This window comes from Podarcis vaucheri (assembly GCF_965113315.1).
Source record: "Podarcis vaucheri genome assembly, chromosome: 5".
NCBI classification, from domain to species: domain Eukaryota; kingdom Metazoa; phylum Chordata; class Lepidosauria; order Squamata; family Lacertidae; genus Podarcis; species Podarcis vaucheri.
Window position 1 is genome coordinate 4,427,542 of NC_138763.1, and position 16,166 is coordinate 4,443,707.

Here is a 16,166-nt window from a genome sequence, read left to right on the forward strand (position 1 = left end):
ATGAACTAAAAGTGGAGACAATAGATATCAGGGGTCAGCAAACTTTTTTAGCAGGGGGCTGCTCCATTGTCCCTCAGACCTTGTGGGGGGCCGGACTATTTTTTTTTTGGGGGGGGATGCACAAATTCCTATGCCCCACAAATAACCCAGAGATGCATTTTAAATAAAAGCACACATTCTACTCATGTAAAAACACACTGATTCCCGGACCGTCCGCGGGCCGGATTGAGAAGGCGATTGGGCCTGATCCGGCCCCCGGGCCTTAGTTTGCCTACCCATGCAATAGATGCACCATTCCCTGTTTGCTCTGTAACACAAGAAACCCCAATAAAAAACTAATAATAATAATAATACTAATAATATCCATTGGGGTATATATGTTCTGGGGTTGTGGTGCTCATCTCGCTTTATTGGCCGAGGGAGCCGGCGTACAGCTTCCGGGTCATGTGGCCAGCATGACTAAGCCGCTTCTGGAGAACGCAATGCCTATTTCAACTGTGGGATATCCTGCTACACCATTGATGACCACCAACTTGGGACAACATTAAAGGCGGGGGTGGGGGTGGGCTACCTCCTTAGATTTTCACATTATGAAATTAAACATATAAATTCATCAGTTAACATAAATAAAATCCTCAACCAATTAATAATAATAATAATAATAATAATAATAATAATAATAATATTTATACCCCGCCCATCTGGCTGAGTCTCCCCAGCCACTCTGGGCGGCTCCCAATCAAATGTTAAAAAACTTCCCTGAAGAGGGCTGCCTTCAGATGTCTTTTAAAGATAGGATAACTGCTTATTTCCTTCACATCTGAAGGGAGGGTGTTCCACAGGGCAGGTGCCACTACCAAGAAGGCCCTCTGCCTGGTTCCCTGTAACTTGGCCTCTCGCAATGATGGAACTGCCAGAAGGCCCTCGGCGCTGGACCTCCGTGTCCGGGCAGAACGATGGGGGTGGAGACGCTCCTTCAGGTATACTGGACCGAGGCCGTTTAGGGCTTGAAAGGTCAGCACCAACACTTTGAATTGTGCTCGGAAACGTACTGGGAGTCAATGTAGGTCTTTCAGGACCGGTGTTATGTGGTCTCGGTGGCCTCTCCCAGTCACCAGTCTAGCTGCCGCATTCTGGATTAGTTGTAGTTTCCAGATCACCTTCAAAGGTAGCCCCACGTAGAGCGCATTGCAGTAGTCCAAGCGGGAGATAACCAGAGCATGCACCACTCTGGCGAGACAGTAAGGTAAAGGTAAAAGGACCCCTGACCATTAGGTCCAGTCGCAGACAACTCTGGGGTTGCAGCGCTCATCTTGCTTTATTGGCCGAGGGAGCCAGCGTACAGCTTCCGAGTCATGTGGCCAGCATGACTGAGCTGCTTCTGGTGAACCAGAGCAGCGCATGGAAACACCATTTACCTTCCCGCCGGAGCGGTACCTATTTATCTACTTGCACGTGATGTGCTTTTGAACTGCTAGGTTGGCAGGAGGCGAGACAGTATCTGCAAGCAAAAAAAAAGGTGAATTCCTCGTGGCTGGCAGCTGCCTCTTTCTCCTCCTCCGGGAGGCGGTTCCTGCGGCGGCGGCTCCAGGCGACCCTCCTTCCCGGCCGGGGGCTGAGCTTGCGGGCGGGCGGTGCCTGCTCCTCGGCCGGCCTCTCTCTCTCTCCATGGATCCTCCGCCGGCGCCGCATCTGCGCGAGTTCCAGGCGCTGGTGGATCGCGCGGGCGGGCGCGCGCGGCTGCTGCTGGTGGGCGAGGCGCGCGAGGGCGAGCCTGCGCCGCGGGCGCTGCTGGAGACCTTCGCCCGGGACCTCTTCGCCGAGCCGGAGCCGGAGCCGCGCAAGGAGCCGGAGGAGGCGCAGCCCGATCCTCCCGCCGGAGGGGCGCGCAAGGTCCGCGTGCGCCTGGGCGGCCGGGGCTCGGCGGCGCGCTCCTCGTGCGCGCTGCTCTTCGTGCTCTTCCGCCAGGCGTCGCTTGCGCCTCTGCCTCCGGTGCGCGCTCGCCGGGAGCGGCTCCGCCTGCGCGAGATCCTCCGCGACGTGCGCAGCCGGCTGCCCTCGGCGGCGCGCCCCGGGGTGGTGGGCGTGGTGGTGGTGGGCGGCGGCGAGGCCGAGGGCGCCCGGTTGCAGCTCGACGCCTTGCTCCGCCAGGTCTTCCGGAGGAGGCGCCCGGCGGAGCTGGAGACCCTGCAAGCCGCCGCCTACAGCCCCGGAGCCGGGCAGGGCGCCGCCGAAGCCCGCGCCGCCGCCTGCCGGGCGCTGAGAGCCGCCCTGAAGCTCCGAGCAGGTGAGCGCAGCGGGGCAGCAGGCAGGCATCGCCCCGATTTCTTTATTTTTTGCATTTATACCCAGCTCTCTTTCGCCCAGGTAGCTCCACGTGGACGCGCCGGATTTACGCATAAGCTAAACAATAACAATACAGTGGTGCCTCGCAAGACGAAATTAATTCGTTCTGCAAGTTTTTTCTTCTTGCCAGTTTTTCGTCTTGCGAAGTCAAACTAGACTCCCAAGACTTTGGCCACCTCCTGAGAAGAGAAGACTCCCTGGAAAAGACCCTGATGTTGGGAAAGATGGAGGGCACAAGGAGAAGGGGACGACAGAGGACCAGATGGTGGGACAGTGTTCTGGAAGCTACCAGCATGAGTTTGACCAAACTGCGGGAGGCAGTGGAAGACAGGAGTGCCTGGTGTGCTCTGGTCCAGGGGGTCACGAAGAGTCGGACACGACTAAACAACAACAACAAAAGTAGCTTTGAGAACACTATCCAACCATCTCATCCTCTGTCGCCCCCTTCTCCTTGTGCCCTCCATCTTTCCCAACATCAGGGTCTTTTCCAGGGAGTCTTCTCTTCTCAGGAGGTGGCCAAAGTCTTGGAGCCTCAGCTTCAGGATCTGTCCTTCCAGGGAGCACTCAGGGCTGATTTCCTTCAGAATGGAGAGGTTTGATCTTCTTGCAGTCCATGGGACTCTCAAGACAATAATAATAACAATAATAATAACAACCACAGCGAGTGGCGCTGTGGTTAAACCACAGAGCCTAGGACTTGCCAATCAGAAGGTCGGCGGTTTGAATCCCTGCAACGGGGTGAGCTTCTGTTGCTCGGTCCCTGCTCCTGCCAACCTAGCAGTTCGAAAGCACGTCAGGTTGCAAGTAGATAAATAGGTACCGCTCTGGCAGGAAGGCAAACGGCGTTTCCGTGTGCTTCTCTGGTTCGCCAGAAGCAGCTTAGTCATGCTGGCCGCATGACCCGGAAGCTGTACGCCGGCTCCCTTGGCCAATAAACCAAGATGAGCGCCGCAACCCTAGAGTCGGCCACGACTGGACCTAATGGTCAGGGGTCCCTTTACATTTCCAAAATATAAGATAAAAAACAATTACTTTGATAAAGTACATATTTTGTTATGTGCAAATGGCTTGAGATACCTATTAGGACCATCAGTCACCGTATAGCATATATTCAACACAAAAAAGGTGACAATTTGTCGTTCTCAAAGGGCAGCTGGAGGTATGAAGGGCCCCGTTACCTTCAGTAGCGTAGGGCCTCATCAAACCTAAATCTGGCCCTGACGGCTGCCCACATGGTTCCCCCCCCATTCATTCCTCACAACAGCCCTGCGAGGTCTAGCATAAGAGCATTGGCTTGATCTAGCAGGAATATCCCTTGCAGTAGCCAGCCAGCTGCCTGTGGGAAACCGGCAAGCAGGATTCGAACACAGGAGCCGGCTCCTGAGATTTCTAGAAACTGGGATTCAGAAACGTTGCTGCCTCTTGATTGCAGAGCACAGCCATCAATAGACCTCTCCTCCATTAATTTGTCTAATCCTCTTTTAAACAGATTGAGGTTGAATCCTGACAAGACAGAAGTACTGTTTTTGGGGGACAGGAGGTGGGCAGGTGTGGAGGATTCCCTGGTCCTGAATGGGGTAACTGTGCCCCTGAAGGACCAGGTGCGCAGCCTGGGAGTCATTCTGGACTCACAGCTGTCCATGGAGGCGCAGGTCTATTCTGTGTCCAGGGCAGCTGTCTACCAGCTCCATCTGGTACGCAGGATGAGACCCTCCTTGCCCGCAGACTGTCTTGCCAGAGTGGTGCATGCTCTGGTTATCTCTCGCTTGGACTACTACAATGTGCTCTACGTGGGGCTACCTTTGAAGGTGACCCGGAAACTACAACTAATCCAGAATGCGGCAGCTAGACTGGTGACTGGGAGCGGCCGCCGAGACCATATAACACTGGTTCTGAGAGATCTTCATTGGTTCCCAGTACGTTTCTGAGCACAATTCAAAGTGTTGGTGCTGACCTTTAAAGCCCTAAACGGCCTCAGTCCAGTAGACCTGAAGGAGCGTCTCCACCTCCATCGTTCTGCCCGGACACTGAGGTCCAGCTCCAAGGGCCTTCTGGCGGTTCCTTCACTGCGAGAAGCCAAGTTACAGGGAACCAGGCAGAGGGCCTTCTCAGTGGTGGCGCCTGCCCTGTGGAACGCCCTCCCACCAGATGTCAAAGAGAACAACAACTACCAGACTTTTAGAAGACATCTGAAGGCAGCCCTGTTTAGGGAAGCTTTTAATGTTTGATGTATTACAGTATTTTAATATTTTTTGGAAGCCGCCCAGAGTGGCTGGGGAAGCCCAGCCAGATGGGGTATAAATAAATAAATAAATAATAATAATAATAATAATAATAATAATAATAATAATAATTATTATTATTATTATTATTATTATTAAAGCCATCTTGGTTGGCGGCTCCTCCAGGGGCAGGGAGTTCCATAGATTAATCACGTGTTGCGTGAAGAAGGACTTGGCCCGGAGATTCCGCTTCTCAGGGCAGGTTTGCAGTTCCCTTGCTCCGCGAACTGCCTTCTGGCCCCTCCAGCCACAACCTTGGCTGCCAAACTACTCTAATCCTCCAGGACGGAGGCTGGTAATCTCCCAGCCTCTTAAAGGTGACCCTGGGGTCATTCCAGGCCGCCTCGGCTGCAAAGAGGAAAGGTAGGTATATTGTTTCTTTCCGCTGGGCCCAAATCCCACACATCTTTACTCACTTTCCCAGTGAGTTCAGTAGCACTTACTCTGAGAGAAGCAGAAGTAACGCACCTGCCTGCCTCTCCCCGGTCACGGTGATGTTTATAGTCTTTTAAAAAAATGTTTATTCACTTTTCTTTTTTGTTCATTACATACAAATCAAATTCTTAACGTTTACTATATATTCCTCCCTCCCTCCCCTCCAAGGCTTCCCCCAACTTGCGCTTCTGGTTTGTTTCTGTTTTCACCCGCTTTGCTATCTCTCAACAGAAAAAGTTATTAATAGCATAACATCAAGCCTAAAAACATAAAAAATAAAAGTACATACACCATCATATTTCAGTATCTTCTAAACATTTTCTAATGCTGATAATGTGAATGTTTATTTAAATCCTGCCATCAAGTCTATTGACTTTCTTTGTTTCTGCAAATATAATTGGTTCCCAGTCTTTTTCAAAGCCTCTGTTGTCTTTTTCTCTTAGTCTTTCTGTCATTTTTGCCAGTTCTGCATAGTTCATCAACTTCTCTTGCCGTTGTTCTTTAGTTGGTATTTAGTCCTCCAATTTTGTGCAATCAACATTCTTGCTGCTGTAGTGGCATACATAAACAAAGTCCTCATTTCTTTTGGTATGTCTTAACCTAAAATACCTAACAAAAAGGCTTCTGGGTGTGTTTTTTACAAAAGTTATTTTCGACGTTTTCTTCAATTCATTGTATATCATTTCCCAGTAGGGTTTTACCTTTTTACAATGTTTCTAGTCTTGCTAGTCCCTTGCTTCCCTTTTAGAATGTTGTTTATGTTGTACTTTTGTACTGTTTTATTGTTGTTAGCCGCCCTGAGCCCGGCTTCGGCTGGGGAGGGCAGGATATAAATAAAATTTATTATTATTATTATTATTCCGGGGATTGTACACAGAGATACAGCTGGCAGCCTTTTTTCTGGTCAGGTTTGCTTTGGGTCCCAGAAGAGGGCACCCAAAATGATCCAAGGGGCTGGGGCAGCTCCCCTATGGGGAAAGGTTACAGCATTTAAGGAGGATGTTGACAAGCTGGAAGGTGTGCAGACCAAGATGATCAGGGGTCTGGAAAGCAAGCCTGATGAGGAATGTTTGAAGGAGTTGGGTATGTTTAGCCTGGAAAATAGGAGACTGAGAGGAGATATGATAGCCATCTCCAAATATCTAAAGGGCCGTCACATGGAGGAGGGAGGAAGCTTGTTTTCTCCTGCTCTGGCGGGTAGGACTCGAACCCGTGGCTTCGAGTCACAAGAAAGGAGATTCCGACTAAACATCAGGAAGAACTTTCTGACGGTGAGAGCTGTTTCAAAGTGGAATGGACGTTGTGGACTCTCCTTCCTTGGAGGTTTTTAAGCAGAGGTTGGATCTGTTAGGGATGCTTTAGCTGAGATTCCTGCAGTGCAGGGGGTTGGACTAGATGACCCCGAGGGATCCCTTCCCACTCTACAATTCAATGATTCTATGATTTAGGGCTGTGGAGAGATAGCCACCAGCCTGGATGGCTTTAAAGGATCAGACAACCAGACCTTTGCAGGGAGGGAGACAAAGTTGTTGAGCTTCTCTTATGGGGTCCCCCCAAATTTCTGAGCTGTTTTTTTTTTTTTTAGGAGATGCACCTAAGTTGTTCAGCACCCCTCAAACAACTACTCCCACGAATCCATGCAGCTACAATGGCTGTGTTCTCTCTCCGCTGTTGGAGGCACTGTCCCTGGAATCACAAATGGCCAGAGTGCTCATGCATAATAATAATAATTTATTATTTATACCCCGCCCATCTGGCTGGGTTTCCCCAGCCACTCTGGGCAGCTTCCAACCGAATATTAAAAACAATACAGCATCAGACATTAAAAACTTCCCTAAACAGGGCCACCTTCAGTTGTCTTTTAATGTCAGGTCATTGTTTATTTTCTTGACATCTGGTGGGAGGGCGTTCCACAGGGCGGGCGCCACCACCGAGAAGGCCCTCTGCCTGGTTCCCTGTAACCACACTTCTCGCAGTGAGGGAACCGTCAGAAGGCCCTCGGAGCTGGACCTCAGTGTCTGGGCTGGATGATGGGGGTGGAGATACTCCTGCAGGTATACAGGACCGAGGCTGTTTAGGGCTTTAAAGGAAAGCACTCAGTTCCTGCTTTCACCCGCCCCAGGGGCATCTGACTGGCTGCTCCGAGAGCAGGATGAGCCACTCTCTTCATCCCCCAGGACTCTTCTTGAGCTTCAGGACACCTTAACTGCACCTGGGGGTTTTGGAGTGTTACTCCAGATTTAGCAAAGCAGATCTTCCTGAGCCAGATTATTCTATCTGCTGGGAGGTTTGAGCTTTGTACATCTGGCCTGACCTCTTGCTCTCTTCATTCCAAAGACGGGGCGGAAGCCAAGAAGCAGAGGATCCCTGCCTTCCTGCGGTGCACCCCTTGGGCTCGGAGGAGTCGGCGGAAGGAAGGGCATTCGGACGCAGCACCCAGCAGCTCCAGCGAAGGTCAGGTCTACTTGAGGGCTCTGTCGTGCAGTAGGGGAGGCAGCTATTGGGATCCGATGGCTGATCCGCCGCAACTTTTGTTACACGGGTGTCATCCCATGTGTAGTCCAGAATTAGATTCCTAATTTTGGTTTGAAACCCTGTGGCGCTGTGGGTTAAACCACAGAGCCTTGGGCTTGCCGATCAGAAAGTCGGCGGTTCGAATCCCTGTGATGGGGTGAGCTCCCGCTGCTCGGTCCCTGCTCCTGGCAACCTAGCAGTTCGAAAGCACATCAAAGTGCAAGTAGATAAATAGGTACCACTCTGGCGGGAAGGTAAACTTCGTTTCCATGCACTGCTCTGGTTCACCAGAAGCGGCTTAGTCATGCTGGCCACATGACCCGGAAGCTGTACGCCGGCTCCCTCGGCCAATAAAGCGATATGAGCACTGCAACCCCAGAGTCGGTCACGACTGGACCTAATGGTCAGGGGTCACTTTACTTTACATTCCCAAAATATAAGATAAAAAACAATTACTTTGATAAAGTACATATTTTGTTATGTGCAAATGGCTTGAGCATAAATTAGCATAAATTCAACACAAAAAACGGTGACAATTGTTGTTCTCAAAGGGCAACTTGAGGTATAAAGGGCCCTGTTACCATCAGTAGCTTAGGGCCTCATCAAACCTAAATCTGGCCCTGACAGCAGCCCCAGAGTCGGTCACGACTAGACCTAATGGTCAGGGGTCCCTTTACCTTTACTAAAGATCCTAGCCCCCATGGTGCCTGGGACTGTGTGCCAATTTAGGTGCTGCTGCTGAGGTTTAAGAAGGATATCTGCAAACAGGAATGTGTACAGAGCGTTTTTTTTTGGGGGGGGGAGAGTTTGCCAGCAGGGCCGTCTTAAGCATATCCGGCTCTGTGGTGCAAAGATTTCTCCAGCGCCCCCTGGCAACTCCAAAACAAGGGAGGGGGTGGTAGAAAACGTCCTCTGCCCAAATTTATGAATCTTAATGACACTGAAATGATTTAAGGGGCTTTAGCAACAAAGTAAAATGTAAGATTGGAATAATAACAGATAAATTGTTAGGATATGAATTTGCTGAATTAATTTTTAAAAAGGGATACAAGAATGGGAGATGTGAGGAAGTCTGGAAAATAAGTTAATTGAAGATGAGAAATTAAGAAAGAGGGAATTTTTGTTTTTTGTTAATATATGTGTCTTTATTTCTTTTTTTGGTTTTTTTTAATGTTTGTCTTTTTGTATTGTATTGTTTTTTGTGATTTTGTATTCTTTCTGCTTTTGTGAAAACTTAATAAAATATTGTGAAAACTTAATAAAATATTTATATATATATAAAAAAAGAAAATGTCCTCTGCCTCGCCCACTGCCCCGATCCCCAGTGTGGTGACGGCGATGAAGCAGGAAAACGTGCTGGCGGACATTCACTCCGGTGTCAGGGCGCCCAAGAAGTGCTGCCTTTTGCCAGGAAGCAGGAGGAAGACAATGACCTCTGCAGGAATCGCTCTCCTCCTGCGGAGGCTTAGGAAGGAAGCTGCATGCCCACCAGCCATATAGTTGGCGGGGCGCAGCTGGCGGGTGTGCAGGGAAAGGGGAGGCTGCTGGCAAAGCCGCGCAGCTCCCCCACTCGCTAGGGCGCCCCTGAGAGGCCAGCGCCCTGGAGCAACGCACCACTAAGCCCTATGGGAAAGCCACCTCTGCTTGCCAGACAAATTTAGGGGATGCACGGAGGGAGGACATTCTGCCGATGAAACCGTGCAATTCTGCGTCTTGCTACTTTCTGCGTTCAATTGCCCTTCAAGGTCAAGAGTGCAGATAACTGCAACCTACATTTGTCAAATAGCCTAAAATATTTTCGGCACCACGTTAAAATGCTCTCCCTTTCAGTTCCTTGGCTTCGTTTTGACTGGAAACCATGATGGTCTTCCCTTTGTAACTGAGACGCTCTAAATCGGTTTTCCTTTCCCCCCTCCAATGTAGATGCCTTGCAAGACCCAGATGAAGGTGTATCTTTGACCAACATGGAGCCCAACGGGAACTGTGAAGAGGCCTGTGGAGTTGCGGCCACTTAAGAAGTCCGGGAGGAACCTTCTCTTTGCTGCTATATCAGACTGAAGGAGCTGCCCTTTATTTGCCTTGTAGGAAAAGCAACAAGGGCCCATATTTTTTTTTTTGGGGGGGAGCATTTTTTAGCTTTTTTAAAGGAGCTACTCCACCCTTGTTTGTTCCCAAGAAACTTCACAGCAGAAGCCCAGAAGCAGCTCTGCTTAATCTCAGCCAAGTGAAGATGGGTGACCTCTTCAGCCTCAAGAATTACATGGGAACTACATCAAATCCTTGAGGTTCCCACTCAAAAGGCTGTGTCATTTTCACGCAAAGTGGCGGGCATTGTCCTCTAGTCAGTGAGCATATTGCCATTACTGACAGTGGCGTCTCATTTTTGGGGTAATTGTTTTAATTGCCTTATTTGGGAAATAACTACCTTCAAATGTGAAATGTATGGTGAGGAAGTATTTATGGGCTGAGAATTTATTGTGCTTGGGAGGAAAAAGAGGAACGACTCTGGTGCTGCTTTTTTTTAAAAAAGCCAAAACCTTCTCCCTGTTTTCCAGCTTGAACTGTGCTTGCCATCGCAAAGAGGATCTGACCAGATTCTAAGTGTAATATGTAAAAATCTGGGCAGCTGTTGCTTACCTCTTCTTTGTGGTTGTGATAACAGTTGTATTGTATTCTGGATCTAGTACGGTTAGAGTTCGAAGTACATTTGCAGTAAACGGAGCCCAACGTATATATTTTGCATCTACTCTCATCCTAGGAGAGCATTCCTAGAAGTGTTCCTTTTGGGATCTGTCCTCCTGTTCTCTTGCCCTACAATTGTCCTACAATTCTCCCAGACCATGGTGTTATAGGGACTGGCCTGCAGGGGCAGGAAACAGTAGTAGAGCTTAGGCAAAAAAAACCAACCCCAATATTCACAAGAATGTGATGGAGCCCCCAAAACCTGTCACCCATTAAATGCCCGAGAATCTTGTTTCTACTGGAAGAAAATGGTCGCCCTCTTCTGCACAAAACAGTTCCATTAGAAAGCTTTGCTAGACTTCCTTTTGCACTGCAAGCACTGACTAGAAATGCCTTGTTGCTGCAGGCTCCTGTAACGGGTGCCTTTTCTGACATGGGGGGTTTAGAGCTGAAAGCACAGTACAGAAGGAGAGAGGAAATAATCAATTATTTTTGGCAATGAGTCTGCTTGACGTGCTTGGGATCCTGGATAGACCATTATTCCAAAAGGCAGTTCTTCTCCTGGCCTAACATTTCAAAATTCACTGTGAACTGTTTGTACTATAGACATGTGGGTGGTTTTTTTAAAATAATACTGTGAATAGTCCCTAATGTAAAATTGCAACAGCAGCAAGACACACTACAATTCCAAACAGCTGCATCCCATCATATGTGATGTGTATGTTTCAGTAAAGGACACAGCAAGTGTGTTCCTCAGTATTAGAACTCAGTTAATTGATTCTTTTAACCGGATGGGTTCTGCAAGTTTTACAGTGCAACCCTCTGTAGGAGTTCTGTGGGCCCTGCTCTGCGGTAAGCGTGCGTTGCAGCCTAAATATCAAGTTTGACTGATGTTTCTGTTTCTGTTTTGCCTTCGTTGCTATTTTGTCTCTCTGGGTTCTCTGTAAAACTCTGATGGGGCTGGAGATTATATCGATTTATGTTAATTAACCTGTAAGGGGGGGGCTTTCTGGAAAATCTAGAATTGACAAAACTTTCAGGGGAAGCTTTCTTTTGCAACTTAGGCTTAATGCACTGGCACATTTTCAGTTTGTATTGGAACGTTTCCCCCAATGCCCTAGACGAGAGAGTGACCTAATTTAGCGTGTTTGGTCTCCTTGTATTTCGTAAACATAGCTAAAAGCTTTGAAACCGCCAAGCTTGGCTAATGCTAGATGTATTTTCAGCTGGCATCTATTCATTGCTGCTAATGAACTTCACAAAACGGGGAGGGGAAAAACTCTGCAGAAAAGTAAAGCCTTGGAACTTCCTTTGCAGCCAACATCACCCATGTTAACCATTTTTAGACTAATGGCGACAGCAGAACAGAGTTCTTTCTCTCACCTCCATTAGAGACTTCTGAGAGGGAGAGAAACATCACAAAATTTGCAATAGGGTTGCTGCTACTTGTTGGCCAGGGCAAACTCCAGTCGGCTGTTGTACCTTCTGCCTTACAAGTTCCATGGAGGCATTGACGACTAGAAGACTCTGATGGGCTGCTGTCCATAGCTGTTGGGTCTTTTTATTTGCAAATCAGGCCTTGGGATAGCCAGCTCCAACTTGCAGCCTTCCAGATTTTTTGGACTACAACTGCTTGTTTTGTCTGCTGTTCTTAGGCTGTCCATTTTAAATTGTTAATTTTCGGTCTCAATGTATTATGTCAGGGGTCGGCAACCTAAGGCCCATGGGCCACAAACAGTCCATGGGGGTCATTTAACCGGCCCACGGACCCCCGCTGCCTGCTAGGTCGGCTCCCATGTGCTCCAGCATGGAGCAGAGTGGGGACTGCCGTCTGTGACACTGGCCGGCTTCCCATTAACTGCAGGAAGCTGTGCATGCCTCCTCCGCGCCAGAAGGAGCGCCGGAAATAGCGTTTGTGCATGCGTGCGTGCACACTCTGGCTAACTGCGGCGTCTGTGGGACCGTGGAGTGGCCCAAGCCACAAAAACTTTGTCGACCCCTGTATTATCTGTCGACCCTAGGACCCTCAGGGTGACTACAAATATTCCTGAATACTTACCTTCACGTTGGCTGTGGTTGATGGGGTTGTAGTTAAACATATCTGGAAGTTCCCAGGCTGGAATATCTCCCAGTCCTCCAGTGAACAGCAGCATGGCTCTGGAAAGTCTGGATTTTGAGCAGCCTCTTCTGCCCCTGAATTGCAGGTCTGTCCCTTTGGTTTCCTCTGTACCTCAGTTGTCTTGAATGTGCTGAAATAGGATAACATTTGCCTACCTCAAGAGGAGGGTAAGTAGCGCAAGTAAGACAGTGCAAGTTGAAATGAGGGAATGTAGAAGGGTGAAGGTGGGTTAAGGAGGACCCCAGTCCAGAAAGCTCTCCAATGCAAACCTGAGGAATTGAATTTGAACAGTGTGGCCCCTCTTGTAGAAGGGTTTTTTTTTTTTTTTACATTGTTCCTGCACAGCTCAATACAGTAGGTCCAGATGCTGAGTGTGCCTGTATGTGTAAGGATTTGGGCGTCACGGCTGAATTTGGAAGGACTCTTCCTGCCTCCAACTGCCATGCAAACAGATCTAGAACAAGGCTGCCATGCCCAGCAGAGAGCGCTTCCACCTGCTACCTCCCCACTAACAGGATTCCTGTTTGTCTTACTAGTTGCACGAAGCGTGTGCACACACGGAAACCAACCAGATAAAACTTCTCCTTGCTTTCTGTAGTGAGGGAAAAGCAGCCCGGCTTTATTTCTGCCTGTCCTTGCAGGTGTCAAAGGCACAGGAGCCCTGCCAACCAAAAAATATGGCAACCACACAACTAGCTCGTTCGAAAGGGCTGCTGCTATGCTTCATAATGTAACCGAACCGCCATCAAACTCAAGTGTCCATTCCAAAGGTTTAATCTGCCTGTACGAAAAGAGTCGTGCCATTTTTATTTTTGTCAAACCCCAAAACTTATTTGTATTATAAAGCAGATGAAAGCAACTAATGTTTTAGTTGCACTAACCATGAATTAAGTTGTTCCAGCCATTAATCCGTTGAATAAAATTCACAATCGCTACAGATTCTTGTAGCTATTGATCCATATGGAGACGCTGACTCAAACTCCCTGCAAATCAGGAGTGAGCTCATCAACAAAGTCCTGGTGCACACGTGCGTGCGCACACTCACTGCCATCAGTTGTGCTGCTTGACCCTGCTGAGGAATTCCACTTTGTGTGTCTCGCCCAGTGGGTTTGGCACACACAGGTTTATTTTTTTATATATAAATATTTATTAGGATTTTACAAATTATAACAGACATAACAATACACACAAACACAAACAAAAATAAAATAAAATAAAGAAAAAAGAACAAGTATAATTTCAAACCTTATTTTCTTAAAACTTATTTCACTGACCTCCTCATACCTCCCCTTTCTGCATTCCCATTTCAAAAATTTAGTTCAGCAAATCCTCACCCTTAATTTAATTATCATCCCTTCTTTTCTTTCAACTTAGTCTTTACAGCTGTACTCCATTTAATTTTTAAAACCACATCATTCTAAGACTCGTGAATTTTACAATATTTCTTAAGATAGTCCTTAAATTTCTTCCAATCTTCTTCCGACGTCTCTTCTCCCTGGTCTTGGATTCTGCCAGTCATTTCTGCTAGTCCCATGTAGTTGTATCACCTTCAGCTGCCATTCTTCCAGGGTGGGTAGATATTGTGTCTTCCAATACTTTGCGATGAGTATTCTTGCTGCTGTTGTCGCATACATAAAGAATGTTCTGTCTTTATTTTGCACCAATTGGCCGACAATGCCCAGGAGAAAGGCCTCTGGTTTCTTAGGGAAGGTATATTTAAATACCTTTTTCATTTCACTGTATATCATTTCCCAGAAAGCCTTAATCCTTGGGCACGTCCACCAAAGGTGAAAAAAAGTACCTTCAATTTCTTTACATTTCCAACATTTATTGTCAGACAAGTGGTAAATTTTTGCAAGCTTGACTGGGGTCATGTACCACCTATAAATCATTTTCATATTATTTTCCTTTAAGGCATTACATGCCGTAAATTTCATACCGGTGTTCCACAACTGTTCCCAGTCAGCAAACATAATGTTATGACCAATATCTTGTGCCCACTTTACCATAGCTGATTTCACTGTTTCATCTTGTGTATTCCATTTCAACAGCAAGTTATACATTCATGACAAGTTCTTAGTATTGGGTTCTATCAGTTCTGTTTCTAATTTTGATTTTTCCACCTGGAAGCCAATTTTCCTGTCCAACTTAAAAACCTCCATTATTTGATAGTAATGGAGCCAATCTCGCACTTTGTCCTTTAACTTCTCAAAACTCTGCAATTTCGTTTTATCCCCCTCTTGTTCCTAAATTTCCCAATATTTCGGCCATTTGGCCTCCATATTGAGTTTTCTCACAGCCTTAGCTTTATGCCAGAATAAATTTGCATGTTCCAAATCTAAATTGATTTGAGTGCGAGACGTATTTAATTCTGATATGCTAGTTTATTCAGGCTAGGCAAGGTGCACCGTGTTCTTTAAAGGGTTTTGAACAGTGAGTGGGAAAGCATGAATTGCACGATAAGACAAAAGAATGTGGATTAAGGGAAGAAAGGCAGTGACTTCTAAGGCTACATTCAGACCATACATTTAAAGCACTACGATACCATTTCTGTAGCTTCTCCCAAAGATTCCTGGGAGCTGTTTGTGAAGGGTGCTGAGAATTACGAGATCCGTCTTTCCTTCACAAGTTACAATTCTCTGTTTTCTGAAACTGTAGCTCTGTGAAGGAAATTGGGGCCTCCTAGCAACTCTCAGCATCTTTAACAAGCTACACCTCCCAGATCTTTTTGAGGCAAGTCATGCTTGTTTAAAGTATCATAGCTCTTCAGGTTGGCTATATGACTGTTCTGCCTCCCACTCCCTCCCCCCCTTTTAATAATGTGATGATGGCACTAGGTTTTTCTGTTTTGTTTTAGTTTGTCATTGCAGCCAGAGTATTATGTAACATTTAACTTGGTGTGTGGGTTTTATATGCAGGAATAATTGATGTAATTTTTTTTTTATATATATATCTTAAATCCTGTCTCCTGGAAGCTCATTATTTCATTGATATTGATTCAATTTATTAAAGCATATCTTGACCATGTTTTGTATAACAAGGCAGTTTAAAGAATAAAGGTTATATGCACACACACCCAAATCCTAATAGAGATGCAAGGATAAAATGGGGAGGTGGTGTTTACCATCTAGAGCTCCTTGGAGGAAAAGATACACTATAAATGCAATATATGAACACCATGCTATGCACATCGACAAACAATATACAGGGTAGTGATATACTGGCACACTACAAAGCCATACAAAAATATATCACTAAAGGAAGGATTTATTTGTTTGTCCACACTCCTGACTCTAAAGGAAGGATTTATTTGTTTGTCCACACTCCTGACTCTTTACCTTTAATTTTTGTATGATTTTGCAATGCATATTGTTGTAAACAAAAATTTCCCTTATGGAGTCCTTACATAGGTTCCCTATTGGTAGGAGAGAATGACAGAGGCCAACCAGAGAATATTGAGAAGCAAAGCAGCTAGTAAGCTTGATCTTTATTGATCTGTTGCAACAGGGTGCTCCCCTCACACGCAGGAAAGGAGGAGGAACCCAGAAAAATGGTGCACAAGGCCTTATAAAGACTTTTGAAATTGCCACCCTGTAGATCAAGACCACCCCCAGAAACATCATACATCCATCACAGAAGGGGTGTAACCTAAGACCACCCCCCAGATACATCACACCTATATCACAGAAAAGGCGGTCTAAGACAGAACATTTGAATGTTGTTTTCTCCTATCTCCTGTCCGGCAGGTTACTTGATTAGATTTCCTGGGTAGCCTGGCCAGTCTTTTG

The 16,166-nt window shown here is 47.0% G+C and overlaps 1 protein-coding gene across 1 annotated transcript; it reads left to right on the forward strand.

Moving 5' to 3' along the window:
• Nucleotides 1-1,512: 1,512 nt before the first annotated feature.
• Nucleotides 1,513-11,015, forward strand: LOC309533269 (uncharacterized protein C2orf72). Its single transcript, XM_082224633.1, has 3 exons — nucleotides 1,513-2,287; nucleotides 7,401-7,517; nucleotides 9,501-11,015. Exons 1-3 carry the CDS (start codon nucleotides 1,669-1,671, stop codon nucleotides 9,590-9,592), a joined length of 828 nt encoding a protein of 275 aa, XP_082080759.1. The 5' UTR covers nucleotides 1,513-1,668; the 3' UTR covers nucleotides 9,593-11,015.
• The last annotated feature ends 5,151 nt before the right edge of the window (nucleotides 11,016-16,166 follow it).

What these genes read in the sequence shown, in the direction of transcription:
- LOC309533269 (XM_082224633.1), top strand. Translation starts at nt 1,669, where the DNA reads ATGGATCCTCCGCCGGCGCCGCATCTGCGCGAGTTCCAGGCGCTGGTG. An exon ending in CGCCCTGAAGCTCCGAGCAG is followed by an intron (nt 2,288 to 7,400) that starts GTGAGCGCAGCG and finishes TTCATTCCAAAG; the next exon opens with ACGGGGCGGAAGCCAAGAAG. An exon ending in ACCCAGCAGCTCCAGCGAAG is followed by an intron (nt 7,518 to 9,500) that starts GTCAGGTCTACT and finishes CCTCCAATGTAG; the next exon opens with ATGCCTTGCAAGACCCAGAT.